General features: G+C 41.7%; 1 protein-coding gene across 1 annotated transcript in view; it reads right to left on the reverse strand.

Annotated features, from left to right (window-relative positions):
* Positions 1-21,313, reverse strand: part of PLPPR5 (phospholipid phosphatase related 5) — a 73,181-nt gene that overhangs the window by 27,429 nt on the left and 24,439 nt on the right. Inside the window, exons 2-3 of the mRNA XM_075936596.2 lie at positions 14,725-14,857; positions 11,041-11,291 (exon numbers count right to left, since the gene is read on the reverse strand). Coding sequence (XP_075792711.2) covers positions 11,041-11,291; positions 14,725-14,857 — 384 coding nt within the window. The remainder of the gene's footprint in view (positions 1-11,040; positions 11,292-14,724; positions 14,858-21,313) is intronic.

Here is a 21,313-nt window from a genome sequence, read left to right on the forward strand (position 1 = left end):
GTCAGGTTGTTGATTGCTGAGCAAGGAACCGTAAATAAAAAGTTTTAAATTTCCTAGAGATGAACAAAACAGATCTTTTTCAGCAAATCATTACTCCGGATTATTAAACAATGGAGAAATGATGGAAAGAATGTGGTTAGTTTATTCTTTACTTCAAGATACTGTGTACTGCTTTAGCTGAAAATTGTTTGCGCCAATTCCAATTGCCCTTGTTACTGGCGGTTTCAATGACTGGAAACATTTGGCTGAAAGATTAAAAGAACATGAAAATTCATAGAATCATCGTGAAGGAATGATTAAATGGACAGATCTACAAAAACGTTTGAAGAATAAAGTAACTATCGATAAGATGACGCAAAACATGATAGAAAAAGAGAAACAAAGACTTATTGCAGTTTTCAAACGTATAGTTGAAATAATTATATTTATGGCGAGTCGAAATGTATCATTCAGAGGAAAAACCAAAAAACTTTTTCAATCCCATAATGGAAATTTTGGGGGAATAATTGAATTATTAGCTAAATTTGACCCAGTGATGGCAGAACATGTATACCATTTAACAGAAAAGGATACTTGAAACCATTTTTTGAGTCACTTAATTCAAAATGAATTAATTATATCAATATCTGAAAAAGTTAAGAAACACGTAATTGATGAAGTAAAACGGGCAAAATGTTATTCTATAATATTAGATTGTACTCCTGAAGTCAGTCACCAAGAACAATTATCGATGATAATCAGATTTGTGAATATAGAAAATCAAGATTTTAAAATAGATGAAAAGTTTATCAATTTTTTAGTTGTTGATGATACAACAAGAAGAGGGTTAGCAGAAAGATTAAAAAATGAACTCCAAGATCTAGGATTAGATTTAAAGGACTGTCGAGGACAAGTTTATGACAACGGGGCTAATATGAAGGGTAAAAATGTAGGAGTGCAGGCTTTAATTTTATAAGAAAATCGAAGAGCCTTCTATGTACCCTATGCTTGTCACAATTTGAATTTAGTGTTGGGAGATATTGCAAAATCGTCCACGCAAATGGTGACATTTTTCGAGATACTACAAAGGATTTACACAATTTTTGCGGTGTCAACAGCAAGATGGGATGTATTTAAAAGACATGCTCCTCTACTTTCACCAAAACCACTTTCAGAAACTAGATGGGAGTGCCGTATTGGAAGCATTAAAGCAATTCGATTTCAAACAACTTGATTGGACAATGCTTTAAGTGCACTTTTAAATACGGTAATGGATCACAAACTTAAATGTGAAGTACTTGCTGTCAGAAAGCATCTAAGAACATATGAATTTTTAACCAGCCTTGTTATTTGGTATGATGTATTACTTAAAGTAAATACTACCAGAAAAATTCTGCAGAAAACAAAATATAGAAATGGATATTGCTTTAAATCATTTGAAGTATCTTGTATCATATTTGGAGGAATGCAGATCTTCAGAATTCCAAAGTGCATTAACTACAGCCAAAGAGATGTGTGATGAATTGAACATCAATCCAACATTTCAGGAAAAACGTCTAAAAAATAAAACGAATAGTTTTCATACAAGGGAAATGATGAACCTATTGAAAATGCAGAGGAATCATACCAAATAAACTACTTTTTGATAATTGTTGATTCTGCTCTTGTTTCTATGAAGAAATAATTCGAGTGGTACGAAAATCACAAAAATGTATTTGGTTTTCTACATGATATGAAAAGCATCAAAGAAATGGATAAGGACACACTAAAAAACATTGTATGGATCTTCATGTCAATCTACAAGATGGTGACTCCTGTGACATTGAAGGTTTAGATCTTTATGAAGAGTTGCAGAACTTTTGTAGAATTATTCCAGACAGTTGTATTACAGTTCATGATTGTTTGAAAATAATTTGTTCGAACAATATGGAAGACATATATCCTAATATTTATATCACTCTTAGGATACTTCTAACTAGTCCAGTGACAGTAGCTTCGGCAGAGAGAAGTTTCTCTAAATTGAAACTAATAAAGAATTACTTAAGATCTACTATGAGCCAGGAGTGTTTTGTAGGTCTTTTGATTATATCGATTGAAAACGACCTGTGTAAAGAAATGGACTTTAATGACATAATTGAAGCATGCACTGCCAAAAGAGCTAGACAGCTATAATAGACTAAAATACAAATGAAAATATTTAATTATTAATGCAGAATTTTGTTTAAGAATGACATAATATAATTCAAATAAAAATTTTCCAACTAAATTAAGTTTCTATCGAATTTACCCAATTCACATTTAATATGAAAATAGCCATCAATTTGAGCATTTGACGCCTTTTTTCTATTTTTTCTCCAAAGGGGGGCCCTGCAAAATTGTGCTGCCCTGGGCCCCGCAAAACTTTCATCCGCTCCTGGCAGGGCCAAACCCTCTTTCCTACGGCGCGGCGTGGCCAATCCCACCCCCCTGCGGCGGGGCGAAATCCCCGCGGGCACCTGCCCCGGGGCCAAACCCCCTCTCCTGCAGCACAGTGTGGCACAGTCAGTCCCCCCCCCCCACTGCAGCATGGTCAACCCCCCCGGGCGCCTGCCCCAGGGCCACACACCCCTCCTGTGTCCTGGCTTGACCAACCCCACCTCCTCCCCTGACAGCGCAGCCAACCCTTGCAGGCGCCTGCCCCAGGCTAAACCCCAAGGCTGACCCCCGCTCCCACGGCGCAGGGAAATCCCTGCGCTCAACTCACCCCTCCAGCGCCGGCAGCGCAGGGAAGCCGCCGCACTCCTCCTCCAGGGCTGATGCCTCCTCCCCCAGCACGCAATAGAGCCGTGGGAGGGGAGTAGCCTGCGCACTTCCGGAACCTGCGGAAGTGACGCGGGCTTCAGACAGGCCTTCTGTCCACCCCGGGGGAAGCCGGCAGTACATTAGAGGTAGGTAGTGGGGTTTCTCGGGGGTGGGGGCAAAATGGGGGGTGGAGATGCCCGAATGCCTCGTGATTGACTGGTCAAGGCCTTGCCATCGACCAGTCGATCGCGATCAATGGGTTGGTGATCACAGTGCTAGGAGGTGGACCTTCCCACATTCTTTAAATACCCAACAAACTGGGCTCCTGGCCATAGAGGAGAGTGAGTTCCAGAGCAGTGGGTCCTTGACAGAAATGCTCTGCTATGAGCCCTGAGACATGTAAATCTGAGGGCTGGTGCGCCTCATCTGTTCTCAACAGGAGGGTAATAACACAAGGAGAGGGACATCCCTAATATAACCAGGAACACTGCCTTTGTATATTAAAACTAACAACTTGAAGTCCACCCAAAAGAAACTGAAAGGTAATTCAGACAATGGAGCACAGGTGATATCTATTCAGTGGGAGACACACCAATAGTTTAGTTGGCAGACACATTGTGCATTCAATAAAGACACCAAGTGGTCTTCAGGTACAGTCTGAACCTCAGCTGAAGTACCATTGAAGTCATTCAGCCTGAAGGTGACAGAGGCATCTAATAGATGAGACAAGATCAGTATTAAAGGGGAAAGATTTTAATCAATGCTCATTGTTGGAAATAAATTCCGTGGGTGAATATTGCTGCTCCTTGACTTCTAAGAGCAGCCAAAGACAATGATTCCAAAGGCCCCTTGTGTTGTACACCTTACTAACAAAAGATGGGCAGCCCCATCTCTCTTTCGCTATGTACTGGGAATACCATCACATATTTCCCACAGACTATCATCATTGCTCTGTCTTGTCTGGACTGAGTTTCAGCCAAGTAGCTATTATCCAGATACCATTAAGTAGACAGAGGGAACACTAAGAGACTATGCCCTCTGGATCTCTTAAGAGATATACTGAGGTGAGTGTCATCATCATCATCCTGATGGCAATAGAACCCAAACTGTCCCATGGTCTCCTCCTATGGCGTATTACATGCAAGGATGATAATCTCACAGGACAGAGCATAAAATGCCCAACATTAGGGTTCCAGAGAAAAAAAATGGAGTTCCTTCATTATACCAAATTCTATCCCTGCCTAGATCACAGCCATGCCTAAATTTCATACTCAATGGTATCAAATGCAATCAACAGATCAAAAAGTTTTGTCTAGCATTTGGAAGGCAAATAAAATGTCCATAGATGGCTCCTTACCATATCCAGTTAGAAATGGATCTAGGAGATCTTTAGCACTCTTGATATTGCCAGATTTACTGCACTGTAATCCCAACCTGCATTTATTCATTAATAATAATAAACAGAACAAAACCAAAAATGATCTGAATATTTTTCAGACATGTAAATCCAAAATCTTTTAATCTCACAAATGGAATTAAAATCTCTTTCAAGGTATAACTTGCAAAGATCAGTGCCCACATTTTCAAAGTAGAGTAACAATTGTTAGCCACAATACTCATGAAAGCCTAAGAATGATCCTAATCTACTGCTTTGAATTTGTACCCAAAAGACTCATGGATTCTTTTTTGTGTATTCAGTTATCAATATATTCATGTTTTTTTCATAACTGATGTATTTTAATATACTCCCAACTTAATGAGACCAGGTTAAGTTTTAGCTTATTCTACTATGTTGTATTTGTTTGCATGTCAAAATTCTGTTGATACTTTATTCTGTTTAACAAGCAGACAATGGTTACCTGACACATCCCATTGTGTTAGTAGGGAACATTTCCTGTTCGGAATTGGTTCTAATGATTTTCAGTAGAACCTCAGTATTACAAACATCTCAGTAATGGAACTTTACTATGAGGAAGGAAAATGCTTCTTTTCCTTTATTTTTAGAGGTTATATTTAACAGAGTATTGTATTTGCCTTTGCCCCCCTTCCCTCTGGTGCTGCCTGATTGCATACTTCCGATTGTAAATGTGGTGTGTGATTGACTGCTCAGTTCATAACTCTGGTCTTCACAACTCTGAAGTTCTACTCTACTGAGCCAGATGACTCATCACAACTGGCTATTAAGGTTGGGGAATGACTCTGGAGAAGACTGTGGGCTGAGCAATCTTTAAAGAGGAGTCCCCAGGAGTAACCATGCATGGGTAAAAGGTTTGGACTGGATTTTGTGTTGTTTCATTTAGAGTTTTGTTTTCATTTAGGGTTTTGGTATGGGGGAGGGGAAAATGCTAGGAAAAGGTAAGCTGAATCACTGCAGTCATCTGTGCTTGGAGTAGTGTGAGGAAGACAGTTCATGTTGCTAGTCACCAACATTTCAGTTGCTAAGGCCTTCTGGAGAAGTCCCTAGTAAAGAAAAGGTTCAAATATCAGAAACAAAATAGTTTGAGAAGGCTGAGCTTTCAGCAGAAGGGAAATTCAGAGTTGCCATAGCATCCACCCACATGCAAAAACAAAACAAAAAAAGCCACACTCTGCAAAGGAGTTAGCCAAAAAAAGAACCTATTGTTAACAAGCCAATCTGCTCAGATATTATGGTGACAGAGGCCATAGATGTTTGTCAATAGACCAATACAGAAGATAGCACAAACAGGGCTCCTGAGTTCAGGTGTAAAAACACTGCGTGGTAAAAATCACACCAATCCTGCTTAAGGTGAAATCACTGGCATAGTTCCTTCCCTGCTTATTTCCTAAAATGTATTTAGTGCATAGTAGGCTGACATGCAAAGGGAGTGACAACTGGGATTCTGCAACAACTTCCAAACAATACGTCCTGTAACAGTCAAGGAGCATGTTTGCCCCAGAAAGGGAAGAGTTGCACTCAGTACTCCAGTAATGCTAATGCGCACGTCAGCCTGGGTGAGGCCTGCAGTCTGTGCATCCTTGGACTCACCCTGGTACCCAAGTTCTAATGGAGTCCCAGACAAATTAAAACTTCTTCCCTGTTGAATAATTCTGTGGAAGGTCAGCTGAGTGGGTACATATAAATCTGAGGAACAGGCATCCGAAATAATGGGACACTGCACTTCTTACCTTTACATGTACTAAACTGGGCTTTCTAGCGGTACCAGTGCACACCACAAAACTTGTAGAAAATGAATGATGAAAGCAGGAAATATACATTTTAAGGGACAACTTTCTCCCTATTCTGTACAATGTACTTATAAATGTGTCATGAATTAGAGCAGAAGTGGGTAAAATCAAGCCGGGTCCAACCCACCAAGCATTTCTCGCTGGCCAGCCCAGCTGATTAGCAGGGCATGCACACTTACAGCTAGCAGTGTACGTTTAGCTGCCCCTTCACTATCTTGCTCAGTCCTGCAGCCCAGTTGCTCCCAGGATTCTCCTGTTAGCTGTGCAGAGGGGAGGGGAAAGGGAAGTGTGGAAGTCAGGGTGTTCCCCGTCCCTGTACCCTATCTGTGCACAGTAGAGGTTGGGGAGAGGGAGACACACAGCAGAGCTGCTCCAGTCTGAAGCATGGTGACTCAAAAAATGAAGTACGTGATTCAGAGGAGTTCCTGTCTTAAGACGTAGTGTATTTTTTCTAAGATTTCAGTACTCCTGCTCTCTCATACACACGTTTCCCCCCCAATACTCCATCTCTGCAGGGTGCAGGAGAGTGGAGATAACAGAGCAGGACAGCTTACCCAGCAGCAGCAAGTACACACATTCTCTGTGGCACTGTGATACACACCCACTTTGTGCCACATTGTCCCTGTGGCACAAACACACAGTCACTGTCACACACACACACACACACAGCCACACACACACACACAGCCACACACACTCTTCCAGTCTCTGTGCCACGTACACTCAATCTGTGTCACAAAGTCGGTCTGTCTCTCTCTCTCTCTCTCACACACACACACACACACACACACACTTTCTCTCTCTCTGTAGCTTCCAGATCCACCACTTTTGCCTGAAGCTCCGCCCCTTCTGGGGGGGGGGGGCTGAAGCTGGCATGTGACCACATACCAAAATTCATGAAATGCCCACCCCATGAAAATGAATGCCCACCCGTGACTTAGGGAGTGAACTGCATCATGATCATTCAGTGGATACTAATTCAGAATTCAATTCATGTCATTATTTTATAGCATTGTAGTATAATTAACTATATTGATGTATACTTAACTATATTGATGTATACTATGTCAGTGTTTCTCAACCAGTGGTATGAGTACCCTCAGTGGTACTTGAGAGAAGTCTGGGGTGGGGTGGGGTGGGGTGGAGTGGAGTGGGAGGGGGAGTTTCATCAACACAACTGAAATTGGGAGAAAACTGAATTTTTGTTTTAAGTTTTACAGTAATTGTGGAAGAACTTTGTACATGTGACAAATAGGGGTGGTGAGGCATGTATTTTCCCCCTTCCGCTATATCTGATGAGCCAGAAGCAAGCCTCTAGAAACACATACATTTAAGATAAGCGGTGGTGCTATTGTAGCAAAAACAAGTTATAGATAAGGGTAGGGAAAAGAGCAGGAACACATCACAATCTTGTTTACCCAGATGTACTGATCATGTAAACAAGGTCAAAGGACAAGTAGTACCAGATCGATAGTTAACAGCTGAACATACATTAACAAGTAATATGAAACCCCTGTAAATTTCCAAACTGCAAAATAAGGTAGAGACATTGTATGTAAAGCTGCACCACAGTATAGCAATTTGGACTTCACTGATGGACTCTGGTACCGGTGCCTCGGAAGCCTAGATGACTTCCCACTCGTCCACAGCTGAAACGGGGTCCCCAGCTTGCAGAAGGGACATAAGATGCCATTTTTCCTATCATGTTGTTCTTTTAGGGTATATCTAGACTGCATCCCTCTGTCAGCAGATTTAAATATCCCATGTCTAATTTGCATAAAAATGGCCACCACATTTTGCTGAATCAGCACTTTGTCGGCAAAAAGCAGCAGTCTAGAAGGGAATCTGTTGAAAAAGCCTTTTTCGCCAGATCCCTTCTGCCTCCTGCAAGGAGGTTTACAGGATCTGTCGAAAAAGGCTTTCTAGACATACCCTTAGTTAAGGGGTACAGTTGAAATCTATCAGGAAATAAACTGCTGGTGTTTGACAGATACTTGTGCAGCGTGTTTTGTACTTAAAGAACCCAATGTCGTACCTGAGAATTACTCTTGCCGGCAACAAATGCTTTATTATTTTTGTACTTTTTACACCCAAAAATTTCATCGCCCACCAGGCTATGATTAAGTTGTTTAAACAAATGTGTTACAATGGTAGAAAAAAATTGTGGGTGTCTGAAAACTAGGTACTGGGAGTACTCAATTTTTTTTAAAAGGGGGTACTTCTTTTAAAAAAGGAGTACAGGCAGTCCCCGGGTTACGTACAAGATAGGGACTGTAGGTTTGTTCTTAAGTTGAATTTGTATGTAAGTCGGAACTGGTTCATATTGTAGGGGAAACTCTAGCCAAACATTTCTCCAGAGCTCAGTTTTATTCTCCCACATCTCACTTCCCTCAGTCCTTTATTCTCAAGCTGAGGTGTCTGCTGAGAAAAGCCGCTCCACGTCTCCCTGGTCTGCTGGGGGGGGCGGGGGCGCTAGCTTCGCGTCTCCCTAGTCTGCTGGGGGGAAGCAGCTAGTGCGGGGTTGCCTCACCCCGTTTGTAAGTAGGGATCCGATGTAAGTCAGATCCATGTAACCCGGGGACTGCCTGTACTTTATTTTAAAAAGTTGAGAAACACTGTATTATGCAAAGTACATGATACCTATGGGATGCATTCATTTCTGCAGCTATAGAGAGAACTCACAACATGAAATAAACCCCCATTTATTTAGTTTTCTGACCTTGTCACATGCACCCTTGCACACCAACTGTACTAGAAATATCTGAAGCACTCCAATCGTTAATCAGTTTTCCTTCACAACCACCAGTTTTTCTTCTTAATAAACCCTACAACAACAAATGTTTTCTTCTTTCTCCAATCAAAAGCATAGGAATTGAAAATGACATAGGTCTAAGGACCAAGACTTGAATTATTCATGTCATGGCCACTGAGGGTTTGCAAACTCTCAGAGCAACAACAAAATGATCTATACACTTAGAAATCTGAAAGCATTATAATAAATGGAATAAGGTATTTGTACTTTCTTCTGATGACTCACTAGATATTGGACCTTGAAATCTTGACTTTTAAGAAAACGGTTTAGAATTGTTTGGCTTTTAAATACATTAGTGTTATTTTTTCCTTTTGCTCTGCAGTGGCTGTAGCAGCTAGTTTTCTTTAGTTGCCATGACTCATGGTTAAAGTGGAAATCCAGTTTTACAGATGGCTAAGACATATCAGAGCAATTAAAATGAAAAAGTCCAATTATTTTATAAAATATCTTGAAGCAAATACAGAAATAAGTTTCAAAGAATGAAAAGATGCTTCAAGTACATCCCCAAAACAGGAGAGAGAGCTGAAGAGGAGTGTTGCTCTTACCCACAGGCATGATGGAGGCTGTTTTATTATTTGCCTCCCTACTTATTTGCAGATAGCACTCTCTTTGTGGGGATGCTGATCAATGCTCCTAGAATACTCAAGGAAGGAACTTTCTGTAAATGCTCATTTAGTGCCAGAAACACAAATGTGTTGTCTGTAGGCCCCTAACAGTTTCTAGGAATACAAGAAGGTACTCTAGGAACAATGTTTTCAGTGTTCTGGGATCAGTGGACATAAAGGACTGCCAGCCAGTAGGAATTTAGTTGATAAATATCAATTGTCAACTCACTCAAGGTTTTCTAAATATAAATAAGCTTGAAAAACAAACATCTCTGAAGCAAAAATTGCTTCATTTGAAGGTAATAGTTTATCAAATGATGAGGACCACAGAGCTATCTATACATTTGCCTTGGTTCTCAACTTAGATGAGACCAGGAGGTTGTAAATTAAGGCCCTGAGGGTGACTATATTAAGAAGAAAACTGTGGATTTGGCTCTGAATGGGAAGTGTGCTCTGTACGCTGCTCCCTATAATTTTAAACTGCAATGTTGGAATCAGCCCCATTGCTACTTCCTCCTCCACTCCCCTTCTGCCACCACTTCTACAGCCCCTGGAGCAGCTCTGGTGTGATCCAGATTGACTGGGAGCAGCTCCTGTCCCAGTTCCCCTGCTGTCACAGGGAAGGGAGGAAAGAATAGTTCTGGCTCTTTCATTCCCTGCTTCCCTGGCCAAGAGAGGAAGAGAAGGACTCATCTGGCTTCTCCTGAAGCTAGTGGAACTCCTGGCAAAGGATGTCTCCTCACCCTCAGTCAGCCACCCAGGGAGGCTCAGGAGAGGTGTAAAGAGGAAAAGATGAGATGAGAAAGCAGCATTTGCAAATACCTGACATGCTACGCCATCCCCTGGACAGGTGAGAAGAGCCATTGGCTGCTCTAATTTCCACTAGCTGACATGTGTCTCCAATAGGCTGCTAACCAGAGAGGGACAGCCAGAGCACAATGAGCTGCCATCCCACTCTCACCCTCCCAATGCACCCCTGCAGCCAGGGGGGTGTCGGGAGGAGGCACAGGAGATGGCTATGGTGATTCCATGGGAATCCCCAGCAAGGAATTTACAGATGCCTTCCCTTTGCATTACCACCTGTGTGGCATAAAAGGAGCAGGACAGGAGATTAAATATACTCCAAAGTGATGTCTATGGCTGCTTTGTCTTTCTGAAAGATATCTGGCCTTCAGGCTGGCCATCACTAGATTAGATGTGCACACACAAATCCATAGTGTGTCCACTGAATTCAAAGGAGTTAGTCATGATTTACATCAATACGAATGCAAATTTTGGGCCAATGAGGTTCTCTTTGATGACTTTTGTTCTAATCCATTACTTAAGGGTGAACAGAAATGCCTTTTTAAAACAAACACACTCATAAACCTGATCTCTCCTCAATTTTCCCTCATATTATCCCTACATCTAGAGCCCACAAAAGTAGTATTCATGTAACTGACAGCAGAATTTGGCCTCATGTAATTATTCAAGTTCTCAAAGGAATCTCAATACTTTACAAAATATTTCAAGTCTAAATTTTAATGGATGAAAAGTCTCAGATATATTACTTGTTATTATTTATTTTACATTCAAAAAAGTAATAAAATATCTCAGACTGCTTATATACAGACTGTATTCAAGATACAATGAAATTAAATGGCACAATGTACTTACGGCGAGATATGTAGCTGCATATACACTTAGAGCTGCTTCTTTGGATGGAAACGTTTTTCTGGCTTTCATAATAAGATCTGGATTTCCAGTACAGGCATGTGCACCACTGACGAACTGTGTGAACTGCTGACATCCAAGTGCTGTATAATTGGGTTTACAAAGTGCAAGAAAATGTGGTGCAAGATTCCCCGTTACTACTTGTCCAGCATTTACAAAGATATCTGTAGCAAACAGTCCAAATGCATAGATTCCTAAACAGGAAAACAAAGTTAATTTCCTGCTCCAGTACAATATATTGTAGCTCTATTATTTATTATTATATTTAACATAAGAATGGCCATACAGGATCAGACCAGTGGTCCATCTGGAGTAATATTTCATCAGATGTTTCTGAGGGTATGTCTACACTACCCCCCTAGTTTGAACTGGGGGGGGGGGGTAATGTAGTCATACGGAGTTGCAAATGAAGCCCGGGATTTGAATTTCCCGGGCTTCATTTGCATAAAGCCAGCCGGCGCCATTTTTAAATGCCGGCTAGGTCGGACCCCGTGCTGCGCGGCTACACGCAGCACGGACTAGCTAGTTCGGATTAGGCTTCCTATCCGAACTAGCTGTACGCCTCGTGGAACGTACATGGGGAACGAGGTGTACAGCTAGTTCGGATTAGCACAGGGTCCGACCTAGCCGGCATTTAAAAATGGCGCCGGCCGGCTTTATGCAAATGAAGCCCGGGAAATTCAAATCCTGGGCTTCATTTGCAACTCCGTATGACTACATTACCCCCCCTAGTTCGAACTAGGGGGGTAGTGTAGACATACCCTGAGGGAGTGAACAAAACAGGGCAATTATCAAGTGATCCATCCTATCAGGCAGTCCCAGAATTAGGAAGCCATGAGCTTATGGACACCCAAAGCATGAAGTTCCATCTGGACCATTTTAGCTAATAGCCATGGCTGGGCCTATCGTTCATGAACTTATCTAATTCTTTTTCAGATCCACTCAGATTTTTGGCCTTTACCACATCCCCTAGAAATTAATTCCATGGGACAGTTTTGTGCAGTGTGAAGAAGTACTTCTGTTTGTTTTAAACTTCCTGCCTATTAATTTCATTAGATTCTGATGTCACGTGAAGGGTAAAATAACATTTTCTTAATCACTTTTTCCATATTCTTCATGATTTTATAGAGCTCTATCAACCCCCTCCCCCATCCCCCACCATTAGCTCGTTTCTGAGCTTAACAATTCCACAGTCTTTTGAATCTCTGCTCACATGGTAGCTGTTGCATATACTTAATAGCTCCTGCCATTCAATACACCTCAAAGCACCTCACCCCTATTAAGTGTCAAATGGTGGCATAAAGCATGTAGTGGGGTAACTAGCAGGACTTGCGCCTCAAGCACAAGGTCTGTAATTTGTCTGGTCCATAAGCAGCAGTGCAAGGGACTGTGGACAGGTGCTTTCAGCTTTCTAGCCACACATATTTTGAACAAGCTTTTCCTTTCCCCCCTCAACTGCTTAAACTAGCTGAAATGGTGAATTATTTGATATAACTGTGCACAAGCCAGCTTTGCTATCTATCATTTCTGTGTGTGGCATGTTTACCAGAACATCAGTTTAGTATGGTAAAGATCTATATTTAAGAAATTATTTATGCTGAAGGATTTAACATGAAACAGACATCAGGAAAGTATCAGCCTTGTTTTATTAGTGTGGAAATACATGTATCTGATTATTCAAAGGAAAAGCAGATTTGCTACTATTTAACATACATGTTACATTTCTTACCATTCCTGCTGGGAACAGTAGCTAGCACTAGCAAGGACAGTCTAGAAACTAGAACACCAGCCAAAGACGTAGCATATTTGTAGGTTCCATTTCTAGCCCAGCCACAGATTTCCTAAGCAAGTCTAAACCACTCTATGCCCCATTTGTTCCCCATGTACAGATGGGGACAATATTACCTCTTAATCTGTCAGAGTGTTTTGACAATAAATGTGTTAATGACGGTGAGCACCTGGATGGAGGGAGCTGCAGAAGTACCTACACTACTAACAGTTGCTCTTCTTTTAGACATTGCAGCAAAGCTTAGAACCAAAATGATTTATGAGGTGGCTGTTACTGAACACATATAACATTCATTTGGATTTCTAGAAATCACTGAAATGTAGATTATTCCTGGGTCTGCATGGGAAGACTCCCTCAGGCCCCAGAAGCACACAGCTCCCAAATGGGCAGAAAGGACACATGGCTTTAGGGCCAGTGAGAGGGTGGGACCAAAGAACAGTTTTCTCCTTCCTTCTCTGTCTTATTGCTCCTTGCTTCTGCACACTTGAGGGTTCATTGAATGAGCAGGAGTGCACTCACAGGCTACACACATCCCTACACAAAGTAACCAAGTGGTGGTAGCTCCTTGCCCTATCTCTTCTCATCCTCCTAGATCCACACAAAGCCCCAGCATAGTTTTGTCCTTAATGATTTCCACAAGCCCAATAGTATTGCTGCAGGTTGCACCTGCATAAACTAGGACCAGACAGCTCCCGGGTCAGGAGCTCAATGACAGGGGGGAGCCCTGCAGGGCTGATGGCAGTGGGGCTGGAGCCAGCAGCAGCCCCAAGGCAGGGAGGTGCGATGGCAGAGGCCAGTCAGGGGCCAAGGGTGCCGGACTAGGGAGGTCCAACCTACAGTCCAAACCTGTGAACTGGCTGGAATGAGTCTCTAATGAAAGATAGCAATGCCACAGAAATGTTCAGGCTGTAAAGTATGGCACAGCTATGTGCTCCTCTTACACAATAGAGCCATAAGGGAGGGCTTGAGCATCCCTAAGGCTTCACCTCCTGCTCTGGACTGCGTCTGAGAGTCTCCACTGAGCCTTGCTATGGCATCGCCGCATTTATCCAAAGGTTACAAGAAGTGACGTTTGGAAACGATTTTATGGATGTTGTAAGTGGTATTTTCCCCAGTGAAAGTTTATGCTGCACAGAGTGGTAACAGTGAGACCTGGCCCTACTGAAGTCTGTGGGAGAGCTGGCATTGACATCAGTGAAGCCAGAGCTCCAGCGTACATGTGTACAATGGCAATACAGGCTTTGACTCAGCAAAGCTCCTAAGCACGTGCTTCGCTTTAAACAATATAATTAAGTCTCAGTGATGTCAAGTTGGACACATGTACATGATGTGCTGGTAGCCAAGCCAAAGACCCTAAGAGCCAAGCTACCTCTGTATTCCCTGTTGGTAGTGGGCCTGGTCAGCCAATCTACCCTGCTGCAGGTCTGCTGACCATGTCTCTACTTTCACTAGGCCAGAGTGTAATTTTTAATTAAGGAGGTGCCAGGGCTCAAGCAATTTTTTTTATATTCATAACTGATGCAGCAAGCCCAGAGGTGCTGGCGCTATGAACTGCCAACCCTCGAAGTGACAGAGCTCAGCATAAATCAAGGACAGCCTGCACCCAATTCTTGCTATCTGTGCTGCTGCTAATAATGGCTAATCACCCAACACTCCCACTTACTGCACAAAAGAGCAGTGCTAAGCCTACAGAGGAGTCCATACACGGGGAAGAAACCCAAGATATATGTAAGTGCTATATGTGAAACATTTGATGTTACATAAAGTTTTTCCTCCTTTGAAAACTTATGATACTATTTGCATTCATTAAACCATGAAAGCATTAACTTTGCTCATACCAAGGAATCGGATGGTTCTGCGCACCAGCGGATTTATATAACAACAGTCTCCAGTTAATATGGTTTTTTCCTGGTTTTCAAAATCCCTTGTTGCTAACTGTAGGCAAAACACTGCAGTTTCTCCAACGATTATCTAAGGAGGGAAACAAAAGGGAAAGGCATGGCACATCAGAGTTCAGCAAATATAAATACTAATGATGTGGAGATGATTGTTTGTTTGGAGGGAGAGTTCAGACAGGTCAAGACAAACAACAGAAACCCACATAAGTGAGTCAAGTCCTGCACAGTTCATCGCTTGTGAAGGAAATAGATTGTATAGCTCGCTTAAGTTTATTTGCATAAAAAGAGGATAACTTTTTATAAGACTTGGAACTTATACCCACAACCCACTTTGCAGGGGAAAAACATGTTTAGTCAAAAGTCATTGACTACATAATACCTGAAAGGTGCATAAAAGCATCAGGGGTGAAGGGCTGATGCTGTGAGGTGCAGAATGCTCAAATCCTATTGATTGCAAAGGGCACTCAGCACCTTACAGCAGTGGGCCCTAAACCATTTGATCACAGAGGAGATACTCACTCTAAAACTTCTGTCCACATCAGGGACTGTTTGGCCACCATAGGTACTTCTGGGACTACGCTAGCATATATTGCTAAGTGAGATTGTCAAGTTCAATATTAGCTTTGTTCATCACACTTCAACAAAATGCCCTTGCTGAGATCTGAACACTCGCTGGATTCTGTTTCACACTGTACATTCTTTACATCAAAGTGGATTCATATTTGAAATGCTTTTAGACCTCGCGCTTTTCAGCTCTGTAAGAATGGAATCATTTGGAAACACTAAGCAAATGCCAATCTGAAATTTCAAGTAACCGTTAGAGTGTACATCATTTTAACATATGGTTACACACTGCCCTTGAATTGCATGTGCCAATGCATGATAGTTGTGACAGGGTCAGGCCAGAGGGCTACCGGAGAATGATAGAAGGGAAATATATTAGCCCTAGATTAAATAGGTCCTTGTTCCCAGGGTAAACTAACAAGGGCTGATCCAGAACCTGAAGTAACCTGTCTTGGGGAATCGTATCTGCAGTTTCTTAGTAAGTGGGGGAAGCAGACTTGAAGTGGTTGCCTGAACTGAACCCTCATGGGAATGTGGGATTCCCTGTGAGAGTCTTCCTGGAACTGATCAAGGCCTGCAAGCTGCCTCCCCCACTTATTAAGAAATGGATCTACTATTCCCCAAGACAGCTTCCTGCTGGTTCTGGATCAGCCCCTGTTAGTTTACCCTGGGAGCAGGAAGCTATTTAATTTAAGGCTGATATAGTTCCCTTATATTGCTCTCCTGTAGCCCTCCGGCCTGACCCTGTCACATAGTATAAAGCTCAGCTAAAACAAATGTGTATACAGAACTGAATTTTTGTATACAGAGTACTGAAGTTTAACAGCATGTACAGTGTTGTGTGGTAAAGGTGATCTAGTGAATGAAGTATAGGGTTAAGGCACTGTATATTAACTTGCCAGGGTTCAGTTCACTATGTGATCTTAGACAAACCATTTTGCCTGTTTGCCCTCAGTTAACCCATCTACATGAAGAGACTATCATGCCCATTTACACAGCACTTTGAGAACTCTAGATGTAAAGTGGTACCTTGCTATTAGTGAGTACCTTGCTATTAAATTCTGGCCAGAGAGCAAATCTTATGCAAATAAACAATGCTGTATTGTGTCCCAAATGTTGTAAAATATTCACATAACAGGAAATAATTAACCTTTTTAAAACCACAAAGTGTGTGTGCTTTATGAGCTATAATTTTCACAACGGCATCATACCACGATACATAAGAAACGGCAGGTAAATGCAATGAGCAAGTTGCAGACATCAGACTAAAGGTCATGTTATCTGACTCAGTTATTATTTAGATTCCAGCAGAAAATGTTTTGCTACATTGGGAGATGGACTACTCACCCACACTGTGGAGAAAATGGCTTGTCAGTAATAGTGTAGTCCAAATAACAAACAACAAAAACTCAGGGAGGTTATCTGGTTGGAATGGAGGGCTCAGAGACACGGAACGTTGATTTCTCTGACTGTAGTCATAAGCCAGTCTAACTGCATACTTTTAAAATTAAACACAGCAAATCCAGTACACAAACTACCAAACTTCCTTCCTCTCCACTTTCTTTCCTCTTTCTATACTCCTTTTATCAAGTTATGATTCAGAAACAGTTAAGTACATGTGTGAAGTTTAACTCAACCTTGAATCTGAGTTCATCAAAACAATGGTAACGGTAACAAGAGCTCAGCTTAACAACTCCTACAGCTTTCATGATAAAAAGCTTTAAATATGTGATGCAACGGCTGAAACCTCTTAAGATTTGTTATATGCTTCACAGATTTCTCCCCACCCACATGGAGAATAAAAAAAATTAGGATTTAATATTAGACATTTTGGACCAGATTCTTCCCATTACACCTATACCACTCTAAAGTGTCTCAGTGGAATTTCTCAAAATATCCACATTGTAATTAAAAGAAGAATCTGGCCCCCTTAATATGAATTCCGTACATGTACATGCCATAATACAGAGCGCTGGTGCTTGCAAACTCAAAGCAGCTTAGCATCTCTGAATCTGCTGATCCATATTTCTCTCTCCTATGAGTTTCCCTTCTTGGTTTACAGAGAAGCTGGGGCTTTCAATGGGACAAGCAGGCTTTCCAAGTAACTCCCATTTCCAGGTAGGAGAGGAGCCCTTGTCCATGACTTTTCAGCTCATCTGCAATGGTTGTATCAGAGTCCTGACAGGCAGCAGTGACAGGTCTTCTGCACCTCCTAGCTCTGTAGTAGGCCAGGCAAACACAAGTGCCACTCACAGTATATTTATACAATAGTGTTCTGCCTCTGAGGTGAAATAAGTTATGCTGGTGTTGAATGGCCAGGATGTTTGGGAATGCTGCTGTAAGCAGAGCTGTTGATGTGCCTTAGCTATAATGAACAATGAGTGGAATAAGGCATTGTGCACAACATGCAATCATTAGTATTCCTGCAAGACTCGAGTGTTGATGGATTTCTCCCAGAGTTTGATGATTTAGCTCTTCAGTCAGCTCTGATAAATTGTTCTTCTCTCCCCACAGCCTTTTTCATGGGCACAACTCTGCTCAGAATTCAGCCTCCATTGTTGCTAGAAGGTGAATTACCCCTGAGTCTCACAGCAGATCCTGAGCCAGATTCTGTTTCCTATTCCAGCACATATCCCTCACCCCTACACCTCCATGGATAGTCATCTCTACAGGGCATAGGGCCCATCACCTCTCCTCTACCCTGCCCCTTTGCTATGGTTTGACCACCCAGTATGGACTAAGCAGGAGCAACCACTGCAATCTGTCCAGAACAGAGGCTGCTACAGTAACCAGGTTTGCATTTGGGAGATGTTGCAATGGGAGGGAAATTTTATTTCAAATTTATTGAATTAAATGTGATTTCCTCTGCACTTATTTCAATAAATCCCCAAACAATTATTTTCCTTAATATTATTCAAAGCCCAAAATGAAAAATTCCGTTAGATAAATTAGTAAACAATTAATCGGTTATCCATGGTAGCATTGATACACTTATAGGAATACAAACATACTGATAATCATGAAAAAATGACAGATAGGAGCAGTATTCATTAGTGTGCACTATGCTTGTTAGCTGGGACCACTAAAGTAAAGAGCACACACAAGAATTCAAAGGGCATGGATGGAGTCTGCAATTATTATAGTTTTGTTGAGAATGAATGCCAGATTTAAGAGACTGTTGAGATGGAATTACAATATATAAGGTCTCAGGAAAGCAAGATATGAATTTTCCAAACAGAAGTAATTTTACACTGTATGAGTTGCAGTAACTTTCTTATTTGAAGAAAATGAATTACTACCTTTCTAACATTCCTCACATTAAATAAAATACTGACTATATATAGGTCTTTAAAAATCTTTAAGTTGTAATTTACCATGTGATTTATAGTAAGGTTAGCAGGAGAAAGATGGTGTAAGTGGCTAGGGAACAAGTCTAGAACTTGTGGCACCCATGTGTCAGCCACTTCTCTATCACAGCCTCTCTCTATGATCTTGGGCAAGTCACCTGGACTCTGTGCCTTAGTTTCCTATTTGTAAAACTGGGATTGTGATCACTTCCTTCCTCACAGGAGTACTGTAATTAAAGGATTGTGACATGCTCAGATACTATCATGACAGTCATTAAGATAGAATGCAGAGGATATGCACATTACATTTTACGTTGCAAACTTCATTATGAGTACTAAAATCTCCACAGAGAAGCAGAGTCAGACATACAGAATCAGACACACACAAAATAGAGCACAAAATGCTAAACTATAGGCAAAGTTGTCTGCCCTACACTTAACCCTCTCCATGGCAAATATCTTTCCTATAGTTTGATCCATGCTACACCCAGTTCTTAAAATTGAGAGGAGGGAAGTCTAACAGTATTACTATTCTAAAAATATACCTTAATACCTTGTTTGTTTTCATGGCTATTATGCACTGGTTCCACAGATTCAACAGCATTTTACAATGTAAGCCCTTTTTCTGTTAATTTTTCAGGGTGACTGTAGCATTTAGCACATATTTCCTAGATTGGCTCTCATTGCCAAAATCATTTCAGTTTTTTCTGCATTAGTCATCGTATGATACTACCTCCTGAACAATCCAAATCTTCTCTAATAGGGTTGCACTAGTGCTTATCTTCTTTCAGTTTTAGCATCATGTATACATTTTGGTTATGTCTAGACTACATCCCTCTGTCGGCAGAGGGATATAAATGAAGCACTTTGAAATATCCCGTGCTTCATTTGCATAATCACGTAATGGCACTCTTTCAAAAAAACACGATTTCAAAATTGAAACCGTAGTCTAGACGTGGGTCTTTCAAAAATGGGGCACTTTTTTAAAAGATCCTCTAAACCTCAGGATCATTCAAAAAAGAACCCTGTTTTCGAAAGAACCGCATCTAGACTGCGGTTTCCATTTTGAATTCACATTTTTTCGAAAAAGCACCATTACGTGATTATGCAAATGAAGCACAGGATATTTAAATCCCAGCTTCATTTGCACTTTCAAAGTGCTTATTTTACATCCCTCTGCCGACAGCGGGATGTAGTCTAGATGTAACCTTAGAGATCTATTTTGTATATCACCTAACCATTTATATGGTATATTCCAAACAACAGACACCCTAAAGTCTGAACCCTTTTCCAATTTGAAATATCACTATACACCTTTGATCTAGAATAGCTGTGACCTCAGTAGTTTGTCAAAGTACAGGATAAAGAAGTACCCTTCTTCTAATTACATAAACATGCACCCTTTGTCTGCTGTGAACAGTTGGAAGCTGAAAATATCCATATAGGTTAGATCCATGTATTCTAGAAAAGATTTTTCATGGACCTCACCTCTTATTCACAGTTGGTTCTTTCATTCACGATTTAATAGTATTTCAGGGTAAGTCTAGACTACAAGCCTCTTTCGAAAGAGGATTTTTGAAAGATTCTTTCAAAAGAGAGCGTCTAGATGCAATCACTTCTTTCGAAAAAGCAAGCCGCTTTTTTGAAAGAGAGCGCCCAGGCAGTCTGGATGCTCTTTCGAAAAAGCCCTGATTGCATCAAGAATGCTTTTTTTCAAAAAAGCACTTTCGAAAAAAGGCATTCTTCCTTGTAAAATGAGGTTTATCACTGTCAAAAAAAACGCCGAGTTCTTTCGATTTAATTTTGAAAGAACGCAGCGGCAGCTAGACGCAAGGGAATTTTTTTTTCAAAAAAGGCTGCTTTTTTCAAAAAAAAAAAACCTGTTGTCTAATCTTTTTTATCTGAGGGTGTGTCAAGACATTTATGCAGATAAGAATATCTAATTACAATACTAAGAGATCAGAAGGAAACCATTTTAAGAACAGATTCTCCTGTTACTGCCCACTTTAGAATTTACTGAACCTTTCGATAAAGTATCAGATAGTAGCCACTGTATGTGAGAGGATACTAGACTATACTGACCACTGTTTCAATTCACTATGTCATTTCTTATGTTTACTAGACAATTAGCCTGTCATAAGATGGGATTTTCAGGTCTCTCCTCCATGTCAGTCTTTTCTCCTGAGCCTCCAGTCTCTCGCTCCGTGTCTCTTTCTCTCTCTCTCCTCCTCCTGCCTCCCCCCTCTCTCTCAGCTCTTCTCCGCCTTCTGCCTATCTCTCCGTCTCTCTCTTTCTCTTCTCCCCCTTCTGCTCTCACTCTCTCTCCGCTCTCCTCTGTCTCCGTCAGGGATGCACACTCGTCCAGGCCCCGCCCCCGGCCGTGTACGTCACCGCCCCGTCCCCCTTCACCTCCCGCCGTAGCACTCGGCTGACTTTTACGCCGCTCAGCCAGGCTTTTGCAGGGGAGCAAACAGAGCAAGCGACCGTTTGGGCTCCCCCGCGGTGGCCCAGCTGGGCGGCGCAAAAGTCAGCCGAGCGCCATGGCAGGAGGCGAAGGGGGATGTGAATGGGGGGGGCAGGGTGGTGACATACACGGCCAGGCCCCGCCCCCTTCCCCT

Source organism: Pelodiscus sinensis, chromosome 9, assembly GCF_052426305.1.
Source record: "Pelodiscus sinensis isolate ZL-2025 chromosome 9, ASM5242630v1, whole genome shotgun sequence".
NCBI classification, from domain to species: Eukaryota; Metazoa; Chordata; order Testudines; family Trionychidae; genus Pelodiscus; species Pelodiscus sinensis.